Source organism: Python bivittatus, unplaced genomic scaffold (genome assembly GCF_059951505.1).
Source record: "Python bivittatus isolate LINGU-HERP-01145 unplaced genomic scaffold, Pbiv_v1 ctg000980_np1212, whole genome shotgun sequence".
In the NCBI taxonomy this organism is placed as follows: domain Eukaryota; kingdom Metazoa; phylum Chordata; class Lepidosauria; order Squamata; family Pythonidae; genus Python; species Python bivittatus.
Genome location: NW_028277125.1, coordinates 65518064 through 65536155, shown reverse-complemented (window position 1 = coordinate 65536155; position 18092 = coordinate 65518064). Strand labels below are relative to the sequence as shown.

The 18092-nt window shown below is 37.4% G+C and overlaps 1 protein-coding gene across 2 annotated transcripts in view; it reads right to left on the bottom strand.

Annotated features, from left to right (window-relative positions):
• PPP2R2D (protein phosphatase 2 regulatory subunit Bdelta) overlaps nt 1-18092 on the bottom strand; it is a 46549-nt gene that overhangs the window by 5392 nt on the left and 23065 nt on the right. For both annotated transcript variants that reach the window (XM_088132630.1, XM_088132629.1), the window contains exons 3-9: nt 14867-14964; nt 13892-14057; nt 9311-9423; nt 7154-7331; nt 5183-5347; nt 1859-2028; nt 1681-1772 (exon numbers count right to left, since the gene is read on the bottom strand). In XM_088132630.1, the coding sequence (XP_087988756.1) occupies nt 1681-1772; nt 1859-2028; nt 5183-5347; nt 7154-7331; nt 9311-9423; nt 13892-14057; nt 14867-14964 (982 nt within the window). The remainder of the gene's footprint in view (nt 1-1680; nt 1773-1858; nt 2029-5182; nt 5348-7153; nt 7332-9310; nt 9424-13891; nt 14058-14866; nt 14965-18092) is intronic.

Genomic DNA, 18092 nt, shown 5'->3' with positions numbered 1-18092 from the left:
TTCTGGTGAGATTCAGCCAGAGGAGTGGGGAATATAAATCATGTTGGTCCTCAACCCTTTTCTTGAGGCTACTAAGCCCAGAAATTCTGGCACTACATTCTAAACAGTTCCCTTCTGAAGTCTCTCCAATGGCAGAAGGACTGCTTCTACATGCCCGTTGTTCCATGGTTACGGAAGCCACCAGTTTGTTAGTTCCAGGATTGCAAAAGCCACTTGGAGTGCAGAGTTTATCGGAGATAGCTAAAGTCACATTTTACAGAGAGGGTCTATGCATTTGTTTAGCATGTACAATCCTTCATATGAACTAAGCAACCCCGCTTTGCAGCAGCGAAAGAGCGAACTGTCTGCTCAGTTCAAGATCAATGGCAGGTGGAAGAGGAAGAGGCAGGACGAAGTGGCTCTAATTTAGCCTGGAAGCAATTCTTCGAACAACCCTTCAGCCAGTATTATGATTGGCAGAAGCAATAAGGGGTAGATAGGTTACCTTTTAGCAGCAATTGACAAATTCTTGCCACTGTAGGCAGTGGAAATGGCTTCCGTGTTTGGGGTTCCAGTAGTACGCACTTTGGGCACCATTTCTTTCTTGTATTTGCTTGGGGCAGATTTCAGTCTCAACACTGAATGAATGGCTGCAAGCCTAGTAACAGGCTTTGTTCCTAAATGTTAACTGCTGTTAAGAGTCGGTAGCAAGGCCATGAATGGACCTTGGCCATAAATGTTTACTGCTTTTAAAAAGAAAGGCTGGAATGGAGAAGCAGAGCTAACACTGGTTTGGGGCAGGCTTTAAATACAGTTACAACTCTCCATTTCTTTAGTAGGCCTAGGCCACAAATATTCACTGCTTTTAAAGATATTTATTGTAAATGATGGGGCTCAAAGTAGGCTTTTTTCTGGATGATTTAGAGACAGCTACGCTGTCTTTAACTCATCCCTATCTTTGACTTAGAAGAGACATAATGGGAATATTTCAAAAATTTATTGGGCTGAATCCCTTGAAGTTGTTTGGTGGACATTTTGCAAACTTAACAACTGCTGGAACAGGGCTTTGCAACCTACAATCTGTGGACCGGATGTGGTTCACCACACAAAATCATTCAGCCCACAATCCCAAAATGAAATAGAGGGAGCAAGAGAAGGAGAGGGCACTCACTGTCTCCTCAGGAGGCCATTTTGGCAATGGCTTCACTAACTCCCATGATACAGATGGAAGAACAAGTGCCCCAGGAATGGTGGTAGAAGTGGCACGGCCTCTGTTCCTTACACATACGTTTGCTGACCCCTTCTTTAGAATGTCTACCACCCTTTAATTTTCATCTCATTAAAAAAAAAAAAGTTCAGACATTTTTAAGCCTCCAAATTCAAAATGCGAATTCAAATCCAATCAAACCATCTGCAAATCTCAAAGTGGATCAGTGTTGATGCACACACCCTAGAGACACCATTATGTATCTAATATACATGCTATGATGTCATCATTGGAGTCAGAGCAGGATTTCCAAATGAGTGCTTTTTCAAGGAACTAGCATATTCTGGATAATCCCACTATTGCACTAAGCATGTTAAAGTGAACCATACCTTGGATCAAACTTTTTTTCTCTTTATTTTTCCTATGGCTAGATTAAACAACATAATCATTTTCAGTATTCAGGAAAACTTTTGATATATATAAACTAGCCTTACCTATCAGAACCATTCCAGCAGCATTCAAATTTGTCAAAGATGCAATCATTCTCATACAGTGAACAGAGTTTGCTTCGAAGATATTCATGAACCTTAAAATATACAAGTGTAGAACAATATGAGAAGGTTTTCCATTCCGGAGTGTCTATTTTCCTTTTTTAAAGCATGAACACTATACCTGATAGGTCTCTACTGGCCTGTTTTCCATATTGAGATCCCATACTTTAACTGAAAGATAGTCTCGGGTCATCATATATCGACCACTGTGACTGAATTTTACATCTGATATTGAAGATATTATTTCTGAAAAGAATGATCTGCTGCTGGGATCTTCAGGCTCTTCAAAGACTGAAAATTATAAAGATAGGAATGAAAACGGTTAATAATTATGCATATTAACACTAACTTTTTCAATAAATTAAGGCTTAGCTAAAGCAGCTATTTACAGACAGAATGCCTTGAAAGTGACTGAAATGTAACTTAAAAATTAAAGCACTATCCATTCTCTGCCTGTTAGAACTGGTACCAAAGTGACTTTGGATACACACACATACACACATATGTTGCTCTACATCAATGTTTCTTAAAGTGTGCTCCTAGGACCCCTGGGCGTCCCTCAAGACCCTCTTAGGGTTCCGTAAAATCAAAATTATTTGCCAACCTAACCTGAAAAAATAATACAATATTAAAATCCCATCAAATAATTGTGACAAGCGACAGCAGCAGCAAATGTGTCAATTTTAATTTTTAATATACAGTAAATATTGATAAATATAACTCATACAAACAAAAACTCTTTGGGGGGTCCATCATAATTTTTAAAAGTGGGAAGGGGTCCTGAGAGATTAAAAACTTTTAAGAAACACTGCTCTATATGATGCTCTCTACCATGCCAAGTTGACCTGCATAATTTCTGAGTAGGATGGCACCTTTCCACCAAATCATTTATATTTTCTAAGAATGTATATGGGGACCAGAAAGTACCCCAAAGATTAAAGATCTTGCACTTTGCAACATTCCAGTTTCTCATTTATTGATTTTATTAATCTAAAACAAATAAACAAACCAACAAAATTAGATGAGGGACTATAGGAGCTTCCCAGGTACCATGGAAGGTGCTTGTGGACACCTATTTGTGCTCAAAAAACAATAAATAGACTAAAGTTTTAATTTTCTCCTTGTTAGTCCCAATGTGGCTTAACTACTGAGTTCTACTGGCATTTCCTTAGTCATACAGAGATAGTGTTACCATTGCTAATCTCCAATTTATAAACATATTTAATTATTCAACAAACAATATTCTTCCCAATCAATGGCTTCAGGCACATGAACAATGTAAGAACAATTAACCATAAAATCCAATTCACCAATTAGAAATACAAAACAGTGATGATATTATTTTATGTTTTAATTGCTGTTTGCCACCCAGAATCACAAGGTTGAGGAGGGTGGCCATATAAACGGAAATATATAAAAATAAATAAACATAAGGACAAATCTAAACGGCCTGGATAAAATCATAGGTTTTAAGTCCCCTTCTAAACTGTACTCAGAAAAGGGCCACATTTAACTTCAAAATGTTATTCCATAACATAATAATTCCCTGTGATGGGGGGGAAAAACCCAGTTCTTGATATTAAACATATCCCAAGGTGGGACCTGCAAGAATTGCTCTGCTAACAACCTACAGCTCAGGGTGGAATTTATGGGAATAGAATGTTCAGCGATCAGTCTTTGTATAATGTAAGCATCCTGAAAATCAACTAGTACAATCAGAAAAACTGCATAATCCTAGGAATTCCTCTTTTTTTTATTCATATGATTTATTCTAAACAGTTATAATCAGAAAGAAATTATTTTTAAAATGTGAAACTGCAAGATGAGTTCCCAAACTTTAAAATAATAAAATGCTATTAAAAATTATCAATGGATAATCATGGAATATTTTATTTATGGAAACCTACACTGAACCACATGTTGAGACCAAGTTTAGAACTATAAATTTTTATTTGCATTTAATTATGAAAGCAGCCATTACAGGCTTTCATAAGCAGAATTATCTAATAAGAAGAAAATAGTTTAAAATGCTTCAAGATACTACCTGGCAAACCAATCCAATAAGGTGGGGAAAGAGAATCTTTCCCGGAGGGTCCTCCACTTCCTGAGTTCTGCTGTGCTCATGCCAGCTAGGGCAGAAGAGAGGGTTGCAGCTTTTACCTTTGTAAAAATATATCTTGCCAATTGGTCTTTTAAAAAACCCTCTTCCCACTACATACCCCAAGGGAAAGCAAATAATTATACCAGCTCTAGGGCTGATAGTTTCCCATTCACTCCAGAAGTATGCCTGGAAAATACAGGGAATTTGGATCAATTGGATCCAAAGCCTTCCCCAGTCCAGCCCTAACACTCCCCCAGAACCTTACTGCAGAAGCAGTCATGACATAATATTCATGACAATACAATTTTCCATTGAAGGTTAGTGCAAAATCTCCCTTCACCCATCCATAAAACCATAGAATTGTTGTCTAAATCATTCCAAAAAGATAGTTAACTTCCTCTAATTTTTCATGCTATTCATGTGTCAAATAATTTAGACATAAACTCTTCATAATCACAACAGCTTTGTTATTTAATTTGCATTTTATTGCTAGTCACCTTGAGTATTGTTTCTGGGGGTGAGATGAATGCAAATTAAATTAATACATACTTCTTTATTGGTACAATTACAAATCTCTCAGGGACCTATTCTCATTTAAAATAGCACCAGATTAGGAGTGTCAATACTCATTATGCATAAGCATTAAGCTGGGGGGGGAAAAAAAACCAACCCCAAAACTAATGGCCACCACAATAACTTTTCTCTCAAAATCTAACCTACAAATTCTGACTGATCATTAGTATGTCTCAAACTTAGTAACAACTGCAGCCTTAAAAATGAAAATTAAAAAAAAATATATATTAGGCGGAATAATTTTTTAAAAAATGTCAGCACACTCAAAACAAGACTTTGACCTTGACACTTCCCTTCAGAATGTGGGATGTTTAATTTTGAACTCAGATATTTTTGCACACTACTTCAAATCCAGCACATTAAAAAACAAAATTAGAATGAAAAAGTCTTTGTTCTATCAACTCAGTTAGCTATAAATAAGCACAACTAAAATAGGTTATGTTCTACCAACCCAATTTATGTAGCAAAAATATACTGAAATTTCTTAAAATAGTTATTTTTTTAAAAATACCAAGACTAGCTAGGATTGCCACGTATCAAGCACCCGCATTTTATAAATGGGCAAACTAAATTATGCTAGTCATGTGTCACACTCTAGCACTGCTTAAGAATTATCTAAAACAGTATGTTGAATTTCTATTCTGAAAATGCAATCCTTTCACCTTAGGAATGATATTGAAAAGTTCATTACCAGCAATTACTTAGTACTTGTTCACAAAATGAACATACCCATTCATTTCAGATTGTGCTTCAGAAAACCTAACTACTTACATTTTGAATGTCTATCACAAAGAGCCGAAGAACGCATGTCACAGAGCCGAATAGTTCCTTTGCTACTGCTGTAGACAAACACATTACAATGATGAGGATGAAATTCTGCTGCAGTTATCACCTCTGTTAATTCCTCCATATTAGCAGGCTTTATGTCTACAATATCTGAAAGTTGCTTGTAAAGGTTAATAATGATTTGGTTATCCCAAAATCCAACTTTCCAGAAGAGAAACATTTGCAATTTATATTTCTGGCGTTTAATTTAGTTTCTCAAATAATTACTCAAATTGCAGAACAGCTTCATAAAAAAGTTCATCATTTATTGACATCATAATTTTAACTGTTTAGCATTTCAGATATGTAGGATTTAAGGACATGATAACAAAGGTATGCTATTTTGTAATTTCACTTCCCCTATGCAGTTAAGTTAAATGAAGTTTATATGAAGCTTGTTATTCCAAAAAAGTCAACAGACACTTCGGTTCAAGGGGTCTGAAGAATTCATACTGGTCTTTGAGTGTAGTCAATACACTAAATACTCAGCAACACGTTTAAAGAATCACAATTATGTGCTGTCAAGTCAGTGCCGAGTCTGTTAGCAACCACATAGATTTTCTCCACAATGATGCGTCTCTAACCTGGTCCTTCAGGTCACTCATTGCCACTGTAACTGAGTCCATCCATCTTGCTGTTGGCCATCCTCCTATTTTTCCTTCCAACTTTCCCAGCATTACAGCCTTCTCCAGAAGGCTAGGTCTTTGCATAAGGTGTCCAAAGTATGATCATTTGATTCTGGTCATTTATGCCTTAAGTGAGAATTCTGGATTGATTTGTTTGATGATGATCCATTTGTTTGTTTTCTTGGCTGTCCATGGTATTCTCAGAAATCTCCAAAACCAAATTTAAAAAGTATCAATACCCTTCGTCTTCAAAGTCCAACTTTACTTTCCACAGAGCGTAACAGGAAAACCATTCCCTGCACAATTCTGATCTTTGTAGGTATAGACACATCACACATCTGAGTATCTTTTCCAAGGCCTTCATGGCTGTTCTACCAAGTGCTAGTCTGTGGCCTAATTCTTGACTACTTTTTCCTGTACTAATGATGATTGATCTTAAAAGGCAGAAGCTATCTACCACTTTGATATCTTGGTTGTCAATTCTAAGGTTGGTTTTTGTACCTGTTGTCATTAGTTTGGTCTTCTTTATATTTAATTTTAGCCCCATTTTTTTTCATTGTGTTCCTTGACATTTATTACTACAGCTTGCAGATCTTTTGCATTTTTGGCTATCAGAGTAGTGCCATCAGCATAGCACAGGCTATTGATGGTTCTTCCTCCAATTTTAAAACCACACATATCTTCTTTTAATACAGCTTCCCTTAATGTATATTCAGCATATAGGTTGAAAAAAATAAGGGGAAAGTATACAACCTTGTCTCACTCCTTCACCAACCTGGAGCCAGTCTGTTTCACCATGTTCTGTTCATACTGTAGCTTCCTGACCTGTATATAGGTTTTGTATGAGGACCATAAGATGTCCTGGAATTCCCGTTTTTCTAAGCACATTCCAGAGCTTGACACAAGTGAGGCCCTTCTGTAATCAGTGAGGTACATACTGACTTCTTTTTGGTATTCTTTGGCTTTCTCAATTATCCAGTGTGCATCAGCAATAAAGAGTCGCAATGCACCCAGTAAAGTCAATAAGAATTGTCAGTTTTCTTGGCAGTGTCACAAAGCAGTTTGCCACTGCCTTCTTCTAGGATGTACTTTGATTTTCCAATCTAGTCTAGAGACTGAGATTCTCTGGTGGTCTAATTTTAAATACTAACCAGGCCCAATTCTTCTTAGATTCTGTGACAAGATGAGTCAGGTGCTGCCACCTGCTGGGTCCCAACAGGGCACTAAAGAGTAACTATTTCACTCTATTATATTTAAAATGTTTCCCCCCCCCCTTACTTAAAAAGGATACTAAAACTTCTATCTGTGATTTCTAAATGCCACAGGTTGATTCTTAGGTCATCTGCAGAAAGGTATGTTTCATGATCACTATTTACTGAAATAGAGTTTATGTGATACGTGTGTGCATTTGCAAATATCCTTCGGGGACTTGCTTCTACCATGAGATCCATGGGTTTCAATATTGGCACCTAAAAATTGAGAAAAAAAATATGAATTTGCTTTTAAAAACTTATTGCAAATTATTTTGTTAGCATATTAAAGCAACTATTTCAGAAATCATTTTAAAAGTTTTAATTACAAGGTGGCTTGCTCAACAGCATAACCTATGTCCTCATGGAAATAAATTCAGTGGAATTACTTCCAGGGAAATGAGTATAGAATTTTAACCTGTGTTTTCAAAGGTGATGCTGCCCCAAACTACTGCTGCCTTATCCATATTGTAATTGTTTTTTTGTTTTTTTTTTTGCAAATACTTACTGTGCTGACTAGCGCAACACTGAGTTGTCAGGCAAAGCATGGGATTTTAGAAATCATAGCATCAAGTGGCAAATATCTGTGAATATTTTTGTCTGCTACAGAAAGTTTCAGGAGCTCACATTTGGCAACAATAACTTGTTTCAGCTTGTATACATTTGCACATTTGAAAGCAGAAAAGTACCTTTTGTTTTAAACATTCTAAATCATAAAATGAAAGTCACCAGTTTCAAATGATGCTATTAATACTAAATGCTATCATCCCAGGAAAATCTCAGATTAAAATGCCTCACTTGTAATCACATAATGACCTTAAACATCATTTAAATTAGTAACAAAGTATCAGAACTATCAATAATATTTATTAAGAAGCAAGCATGCTAACACTCTGTGCTAAAAAAGGTGACATCTGCTTCTGTGCTTTCTAAAAATTAGAAATCAAGAGATAACACAGTGCATAATTACATTAACATACTTTGTAAACTGCATCATGAGGGTTTTTCATGTGCACCACACTTAGTATCCAACTTGGTATAATATTACAAGCATCATCATTTCAAAAACAGATTGTTAGATATAATAAATCAAAGACAATCCAGCCACTTCACTGCTGCAAGTTAAAAAAGAAACCTATCTGCCTCCTTTACATTATTATCAGAGAAACCAAGACAGCCCTACCACTTTACAGGTAAATTATTTGGGATGGGGGAGCAGATGGTGAGTTGTCTTCTTTTCAGATAAAGGCAGCACAAGACAATTGTCTACTGAGGAGGGAAAAAATATATTCTGCCAGGGAAAGGAACCATCCTTTAAAAGTACTGTGGTAGCTTACTTCCCTATGGTTCAAGGATTATCTGACATAGTAAAAACCTTCCAAAATAATTACATTAAGTGACATAAATTATAGTGAAATCCAATTTTCATACAGTATTAAAATATTGTGCATCAAGCAGTGAATATTATTCAATATAGAAGATCAGTTATTTCAAATACTATGTTTCTTTAAAGCATTTTCATGGATAGGGACAGTGGATTTCAAAGGACTTATATTAAAGGAATATAGGAAAACATCAAGTCAGACTGTTCAGATCAGCATTGTCTACAGCAGGCAACGGCAACCTGTTAGTGACCAGAGAACATACTTAATATAGAGAGTGGGAGATAGATAATGTTAAAGATACGAAATGAGTTCACCTAGGACATGTAAGTGGAGCTATATTTTTTTTTCTCATGGATTGGGGGAGGGGGTAGTGAGAATTTCTTTTCATATTATGTTAAATCTAATTTAGGATTTACACATTAATTCTGTTTCCCACTTAAGGAAAGAACACAACTGTGCTGCCAGTTTCCACCTGTGTTTCCACTGGGTGGAAAGGGGCTATATAATAGGATTTAAGAGCCAAATGTAGCCCCAGGAGCTTAAATTGCCTATGGTTGATTTCTTGATAATAATTCTCCATAGCAGCTTTTCTTACACTTGTATGTGCGGACATCGATTTTGTGATCCTTTGCATGTAAAAAAAGCTGCCAAGAGTTACTTCGGTAATTGAGGTGGCACCCAAAATGATAAATAAAAAAAATATACTTCACCACTGAGTTACTACCCTTGCTCAGAAATTCATACTTTATGACTTAAATGCAACGTAACAGGTTCAGACATTATTCAAATTTTATTACTAATGGTAATAAATACCCGTAGCGCTGTGATTCTAAATGGATCCCGAAGTCGTCCATCTTCATCTTTCAGGTTATAACCTTCAGCTCTTTTATCCCTTTCACTGATTTTCCATAATTTAATAGTTTTATCTGAAAGGAGAAACATTTCGAACTAATAACATATTACTAAAAATATTTGAATATAGTACCCATTATTCACCTCTACTTACAAATAAGAGTATATTTTGCAAAGTGGAGCAAGTATCTCTTGCTCTCCCCCAAATTTAGGTGCTAGATGTTTCCTTTTCTGCAAGACTGCCACATATACCCTACATTCTTCGAGAGAACCTGGAGGGGCAGGGCTTTCCACTGCAAACTTGGGAGTGCTTTGGATTCCAGTGCAATATTTATTTTGGGTTTGGTAAAAATAGAGGACACTGAAGCTTTGCTCACAATCTCTGCATAACTGTATTTCAACAGTGATTGACCATACACTTGCAAGCACATTTATAACTATACAAGCTATTCATTCATTAATTCTAGATTTGGAAACCTCAAAAACTCTTTCTAATGATAAATTTAAGAGTTTCAGATACTGCTAAAGCATTGGGCCAAAACTGTAAACTCAAAGTATGTTTTAATTGAATATATACTGCTATTCAGCAATTTCAGGCAATCCAAATACTTTCTGACACACCAAACATTTTTAAAATACTAATTAACTTCCAGTTTCCAATAGCAACTGCCTGATCCATGATCACTGTCAATTTTGGAGGTTATCTCTTTATTTTGGACCACCCTAGAACTTAATTGGGAATTGGACAATTTTATTTCCTCTTATGTGGCAGCTTTTTGTGAGTGAATTATGGGGCCCAAAGCAAGGTGCCAGGAAATGCAATCCTCTACTATTCTCCAAATCATGATTCTTGAAAAGTAAAAGGGAACAGGTTATAATGAAAGGATCTGAGGACTTGAAAAGAAGTATTTTATCTCCTTTCAAAGATTCCAAAGATGGAAAAAATGTTTAATCCTGAACTGTTTGTAACCTAATCTCTTCTTGTCATTTAAAGTACTATCACAAGTGTTCACAATGACATGATTTTGAAATGATGAGCATGACTAGGTAAGTGAAGCCTCTCTTTTTTATGTACATGCAATGCATGTTAAAAAGGGGCAGGGCTTTGATCATCCAGTCATGCCCACCATTTTGAAGCCAGTGACCCTTGAATAGAGCTATACTGTTTTAGCAATTAAAAATTACCTGGAGGCTTTAAAAATGTCTGTTAAAAGTGTCACCCCCTCACACTACAGCCAGAATATAAGTTGGAGATAGAAACTGTATCATGTAGGTATCAACTTTCATTCAGCTCAGAGAACTGGCCTAGTTGATAACTTGGATATCTGGAATGAAAAGCCCAGAAGACCATGATTTTTTAAGACTAGCCTCCTCTAATTGTGTGCATTTAGCAGAAAAAGGGAATGAAACATTTTTTCTTTATCTCTGGATTCTGATATGAAGACATTCTGATTCAGAAGCTGCTAACAGCTTTATTTTGCTGGAATCAGAAGGAAAAAAGTAGCAGCTTGCTTTGTTTTTATCTATTATTTTTATTTTTTAAAGTTGGGGATGGACATCCTAGTTGTGGTAGGGGGAGAGAAGTATCTGTACAGTAGTTTTGGAATGCCCCTTCTGGGAGGCCAACCTTTCTTTTCTAAGTTTACTGATACTTGTTCTTCAATGGATTGTTTGGAATTTATCTTTTTCCATTTTTGAAACATTTTTGTATTTTATATTTTTTACATTTAGTTTTTTAAATGTAAGAATTATTTTTTCTTTTTATTCTTGATCCATGGGAACACTGGGGTGGGGCAGGGTTATATACAGTTAAATACCAATGCTGCTCTTAACGGTTTCATGGAATATTAAAGGCCATAGGTATTATTGTAAAAGGATGTAGATTTTTACTACATTGGATGATTTAAAAGCTTAACTTTTTTTTTCTTTATAAGAAATTCAAATTCTCCTATAGAAGGATCTTTTTTCTAGAAGACAGATAGACCAAATACTTTGTAGTTCTATATCTGCTAATGGGCAATAATCCTGAACTATAATTTCACTTACCATGAAGTACCATACTGGTCACTGATGATTGACCTGACAGAAATTCCACCTAGTTACAAGGCACAGCTTAAGATTTCTTTTTAGCCTATGAAAAAGACCCCTCCCTTTCAGTCTTCAGTTCTGCCTGGTAAAAGACTCAGTCCCTCCCCTACACCTTTTCGACTCCATCTAGTGGCGAGATGGAGAAGGAATGCTGTTAGCAAGGTAAGAAAAGGAATCATGTGCAACTGAATTACAGAGGCCAGCACTAGGTGTAACTGAGCAACTGGCAGCATAGCTGATAGAAGCTCCAGCAAAGCCAGGTAAGTCCCTGGCCAAACTGCGAGCGGAAATCAAAATTATGAACCTGGCAACCATAGACACCAGAAAGACCTCAGGGGCTCCAGAATAAGTTGCAGGTGACATGCAGCAGACAGTATCACTAGAAGATCCACCATCTTCAATACCATCCCAATTCAATAATAAAGATTTTGCAATAGCACAAGGTAAGAGATTTTGATGCAGCAGAGAATCAGAAAACAGCACTAGTTGTGAGCATGAAATGGAAGGCTCCTACAAAAGAGGATTGGAACCCTCAAGCACCAGAAAAGCCATGTGAGCATTAGAACAAGCTACAAGTGGAGTACGCAACATACCCAACGATATAGACTGGGCTAATCCAGCAACAGCAGTATGAGAAGCAGCAGCATTGGTCAAAGATGCTCACTTGTGGTGAGCAGAGGAGGCAAGTCATGGTCAAGGGGCTGGGTGACCCCAACTGCATCAACTCTCTGGTAACCTCCCCCCACTATAGGTGAGGCCATAAGTGGTGCAAATTGTAACAATCCTCCCACAGCCTATGTGAACACTGAGCAGCACAGAGGTGACCCCCTTGGTATCCCATGTTCTTGCATAGACAACTTCTTCTTTGCACCTACACATTACTAAAGGAAGGAGTATTAGATTATGTTTAAAAACTCAGCATTTTGGCTGTATATCTAATACTACATTACAGGTCTTTGGGGTGAAAAGTCTTAGTTCAACAAAACACATTACTGTATTGGACCTTAAATAATTAATGACTGTACTTGCGTACTTGTCTAAGCCTGTTCCACACACCTCCGCCAAGTCTTAGTTATAGTTGTTACTAACATAGATATGTTTATTATTTCAGATATTTAAAGACATGCTTGTCCATTTTTCGAACATTGTTAGACTTAAAGTAGTTTTTCATATTTTTCCTTTTAAGTATCATTCTTTACTAAGCATAAAAATTTCACTGAGTATGTTTATGTGCAGTACTAAGTCAGATTTTTTAAAACTACGTTTAGTGGAATAAATCAGAGACCCTTACAAAAGAATAATAATAATAACGATAATGATAATGATAATGATAATAATAATAATAATAGTTTGCTTAGTCAGTTTCATCCTTTCTCCTAGAGTACTCAAATAATGTCCAAAACATACTAGAACAATGGTTCAATTTGTGTTATTTGCAGGAGTATGTCTTCTATTCATTCTATGGCACTTTGTTTATAGGGGCAGAGGCTTTTTAAAAATATGCTTGTAATCTTTTTAAAATGTGGGATATATGTTTCTAGGTTTCTTTAATGGGGTGTGGGTTTTTATATAATATGACTTTGTTCTGTGCAGCATATTAATGGGCTTCCCCCTTGGGTGTGTATTTGTGAATAAAGAGAACTTGAGAGAGAATTTTTCTACAGGTATGTATTTTGTCACTAATTTCTCTTCTGTAAAATAGATCTTTTTGTTGCGCTTTTTACTGGCAAATATCTGAATTTCATATTTAGATCTTCACTTCTGCTTGTGCCTAGGGATGCTATTTAGTACGGAAAGGAAATTGTTGCAAGGGGGCTTCTGAGGAAAAAAAGCAAGCAAAAAACATAGGTCAACTTGAAAGAAGGACTTTTTCTAGCTGCCCTTTCCTTCCTATTCCATGGTTTGGGAAGAGCACAAAACCAAAGGAGTGTAGATATTCTGGATTAATACCTAGCAAATTATATTAGCTCTACTAAAAATAACCCAATATTTATAAATCAGCTTCATACCATAGCTTACATTAGGCCATGGCTTAAAATAAAGATAAAGGAAGCCATCACAATAATTTGGGCACATGTAGAAATTTGACTCGGGGCAAGTTTACTTCCTGAACCATTAAGGTAAAAAAAAAAAAAGCCTAGTCAGGAACTCCCACCAAGGAATATGTTTATTTTCAGCATAACATTATTCTGAGTGTTTAAAGATGGTGGAGAAGTCTGGAATTCAAATCAATAAATCCATCAAACATTTAACTTGATATTCTGTTTGAAAGAACATTTAGACTTACAGTCATTTATCTGGAAACATGTTCTAATGAACTGAGCAGATACAAATAGGATTCCTGTGTTAATTGCAATTACATTAGAAATTCAAAAATGTGGAAGTACTAATGTGGAAGTCATTACATGCAATTAAAGTATCTACAACACTATTACGTAAATAAAATATATTTACCATTTGTAGATAATAAGAAGTGAGCAGCATTCTGTTGCGGTAACCACCTAATTTTATTAATTTTTTCCTCAATTTCTAGACTTTTCAAGTAGTCAAACTCAGGTTCATGACTCTGAAAGGTACTGTAAACATTAGATTCTCCCCTTGAATGAGGACGGCTTTTATTCTGCAAGGAAACAAATGTGTGAACAGAAAAAAAAAAGTAATGTGCGTTCTAAAGCAAATGAGTTAAAAATTAAAATGAATCAGTTGAAGTGAGGCATAACAAATTGATATTCTCAAATTTCCATATTATAAACATAATAACTAATTCACTTCACGAAAAAGTTACTTAATAAATTGGAAATGGGGAACTGAAGCTTCTCTAGATATTATTGAACTACAATATCACCACTGTCTGTGGTAGCTGCAAATATTGCCAAAACTGTATTTCAGCAACATCTGGATGACCACAGGTTTTACATCCTGTAATAAAAATACATCTTGAATTTTATTGCACAATGCTTTGTCTTCCTGTAAGGTGCAAAGGAAAGTTTCCTTGTGCGGCACAGAGGCAAAGGCAAGCGCACACACAATATGGCCACAATCATAGCTATAGCTTGTCTTGCCAACATATGACATTACAGAAAGTCTATGTGCATACTTATTCTTTAATATATTTTTAATCACTCTTGGTAAGGAAATATAAGCAAGATAGAGATTCCCAGTCTTCTGTTTGCTAATAAACACAAATTCTATGTATGCAGTATCTGTTTAAAAAAGAATAATCTGAAAAATAATTATGGATGAAAGATGTTCATAGAAAAACGTTTACTGGTTTGCCAACTTTTTCAAGTTCATCATTAATTTAAGTTTAAGTAGAAAAAAGCTTTAAAATTCTTAAAGATATGTGTCAACATGAATCACTGACATTTGATTATGATGATGTGACATCATTACACTATAAAACAGTTTGAAGCACCACTTTTCACTGACCTCTGGTTCCCTTTGAAATATAACCACTCTGCCACCTTTGTCTCCTGTTGCCAGAAGATCTCCAGAGTAATTAAATTCAACTGTTGAGATAATGTCAGCTGTAAAAGTAAAATATAGACAATTTTATAATCTGCAATTAGGGACAAACTAATATGTAACAATAATTCTACATCGTTATGAAAGAAAATCAACAATTTTCTTAACTTTTTTTTTCAAACTCTGATCTTCCCATTATTACCAGTTCAAGTTATTATTACACATGAGGAACACAGTATCAAATTCTTTCATTCAGTTCAATTCATAAGCAGCATAAGCAGTAGAGATGCTAAAAAAACAGATCACTATGTATAACAGCAACTTAGCTACTGTAACAACATGACAGCCCACAGTTAATTTGAGACAACAGCTATTGAAGATGGTGCCCAGATGGATTTTGGGTTTGGCACTAGCCACAACTCCAGGGCTGGAGCAGAGATGTTGTAACTGTTTTCCAGGAGACTCTGAGGATTGTCAGGGGCACTGCCCCACAAATAGCCAGGTATGATACTCAGCTTGTAAGGCTAGGTCTGAGAGGTCAGTTGGGATAGCTGCTTGGTGCCATCTTTGGGTTGGCGGTGGTGTTTTCTGGATTTATGGTCCTTCAGCTTGCCATCCCTGGATGCAGACTTGGAAGTAGCATGGGAGCTCACTGCAGGCACATTAGACACAGTCTTTGCTAGGGCGGTGGCCACATGTTCTGGAGCTGAGGGATATTAACATCAGTTCCTTGTCACAGACAACTTCTTGGTGACCATGGAGTTCGCCTCTGTGCCCCCCTCTGCAGGGAGGGTGGGCCTATTTGAGGCTCCGATAAATGGTTTGACTTGGTCTCCACCTGGAATGAGGTGGTGGTGGCAGCTCTAGATCAGATTGTACCTATGTGGACTCTCTTTGGGTGCAGAACCTGATGTGGCCTCTGGAAGGATTCTGAAGCATAAGTTCTGGCTAGAAGTTCTTCCTAGACTGGAGGAAAACAAGAAGCGAATCCAACTATACATGGGTAACAACCTTTATTAGGACTTACCTCGTGGCAATAAGAGCAGCAAAACATGCTCATTTCACTGCTCTTATTGTGTCCTCTGGGTGTTGGCCAGCAGCCGTTTGGATGACCCAATTCCTCTTTGGTCAGGAGGGGCCAAGGGAGCAGGGTCATTGTGACTATTCTTGATGTGACGGATAAAATCACTTGGAGCTAGATTCTAGATGGAGAAGTCCACTGGAGATGACTGATATTATCAGGGAGGAGTTGAAGCCTGTTAGGTAGAGTCTGTGAGCCTGGACTTGTCCTGTTGTGTTTCTTGTTCTTCCTCATTGCTTCGGTGTCGATGCATCATAACTGAAGTCTTTATGATATTTTAGGGACTTGGTGTTCAGATTTAACATCTCTCATAGAGAATGTGTTTATTAAACAAAACTAGGTAAAAATTAAGACGTGTAGCTAGGCTATTTATAAAAATGGAAAAAACAAATAAAATACCACAAGGAGCTCAGCAGGGAAGCTGCTGCTCCATAGCTATCTCAGTTCTGCCTCTATTGGAGTTGGAGTCCATTAGTCCTGAGAAAGCAGACAGGGTCCTTGGTGCTGTGGAAGTGTCCACCTGTGTTTTAGATGCCCCTGCTGGTTGGTTAAAGCATCCAGGGTGGATAGATCCATGTGGCGGTTGCTTCTTCCTTGAGAGAGGGGATTCTTCCACTGCTTTTTTAAGAACTGATGGTCTGTCCCCTTGTCAAGAAACGCTCACTGGATCCTACTGATCTGGGCAGTTTCATGCAGTCATCAACCTTCCCTTTTCAGGGAAGACTGCTGAAAAGGTATTCACTGTAGAGCTCCAGAGGAACCTGGAAGATGATTATCTAGACCCCTTTCAGTCAGGTTTCAGGTCTGGTAATAGTACTGAGATCATATTGGTGGGTGACGTTTGGTGAGCTCAGGATTGGGATTGTGCATCCATTCTGGCCCTCCTTGACCTCTCAGCTGTCTCCTTCACCATGGTATCTTTCTGACCAGCTTAGAGGGTTGGGAGTGGGGAGCACTGTTTTGTAGTGGTTCTCTTCCTTCCTCCATGTACAGTTGCAGTTGAGGTGGGGGGTGGTTTAGCCTCAAACCTCTGATCTGTGGGGTGCCTCAGGACTCTACCCTCTACCACCTCTTTAACATCTATATGAAACCACTGGGAGAGGTCATACTTTGGCATGGAACTGTACATCTCTGCCCTGACTCCCCTGGTGAAGCTATCAAAGTTCTGTCTCAGTGCCTGGAGGCGGTTGAGACTTGGATGGGGAAGAAAGGCTTTGGCTCAACCCTACCAAGACTGAAGAGCTGTGGGTTTTGGGTACCTTGGATCACAGAATTGGAGACCAAAACTCTACTTTATTTAGATAGGCAACTGTAACAAAATCTTGCATGTCTGCATGTATCTCCCTCTTATATCCCACTGAGTCAGGGAGGAGCCAGCCTGAGTCTCCTTTCCCAAGGCTTAAGGAATGCTTCTGCCCCTGTTGCTTCTGTAACGGCTCCTGAATATTCCCTTCAAAATTATCTCCATGGCTTTCTACACTCACACCTTAATCATTCCCAATTGGATTATTGCCGTGGCTCTACATGGGACTGCCCTTGAATACATCCAGAAGCTATGATTGGTCCAGAATACAGCAGTGCAGGTAGTTATGGTACTTCTTGCGATGCTCACATCACCCCAATATTCCACAGGCTGCACTGACTAGCACTCAGCCTCTGGGTGCAATTCAAGGACCTCGTTATCAACTTTAAAGCTCTACTTGAGGGACCACTTCTCTCCAGGGTATCTGCTTGTCTCACATGCTCTAACAGGAATGGCATTCTCTGGGTTCCTTCACTGAAACAATGGCATCTTTGGACCCATGAGGCCTGCCTTCTACATGGCAGCCCCTACCTTATGGAACAAACTTAGATTCAACATAGGATTGGTCCCAACCCTGCTGCATATTAGAAAGGCTGACAAGACCTAGCTCTTTCCCTGATGTGTTGTTATTCTTATATGTCAGGAATAACATATACTAAAGAAGCTTTTCATTAAAAAATTAAACTTCTCAAGAACTTTTAACCTGAAAAGCTGTTAACCTTGTTAACCTGTTAAAGCTGAAGATCACACTGTAGATTTTGTAAAGTAGAAAGTATAAATTGAAAATATATTTATGTCGTTTTGGG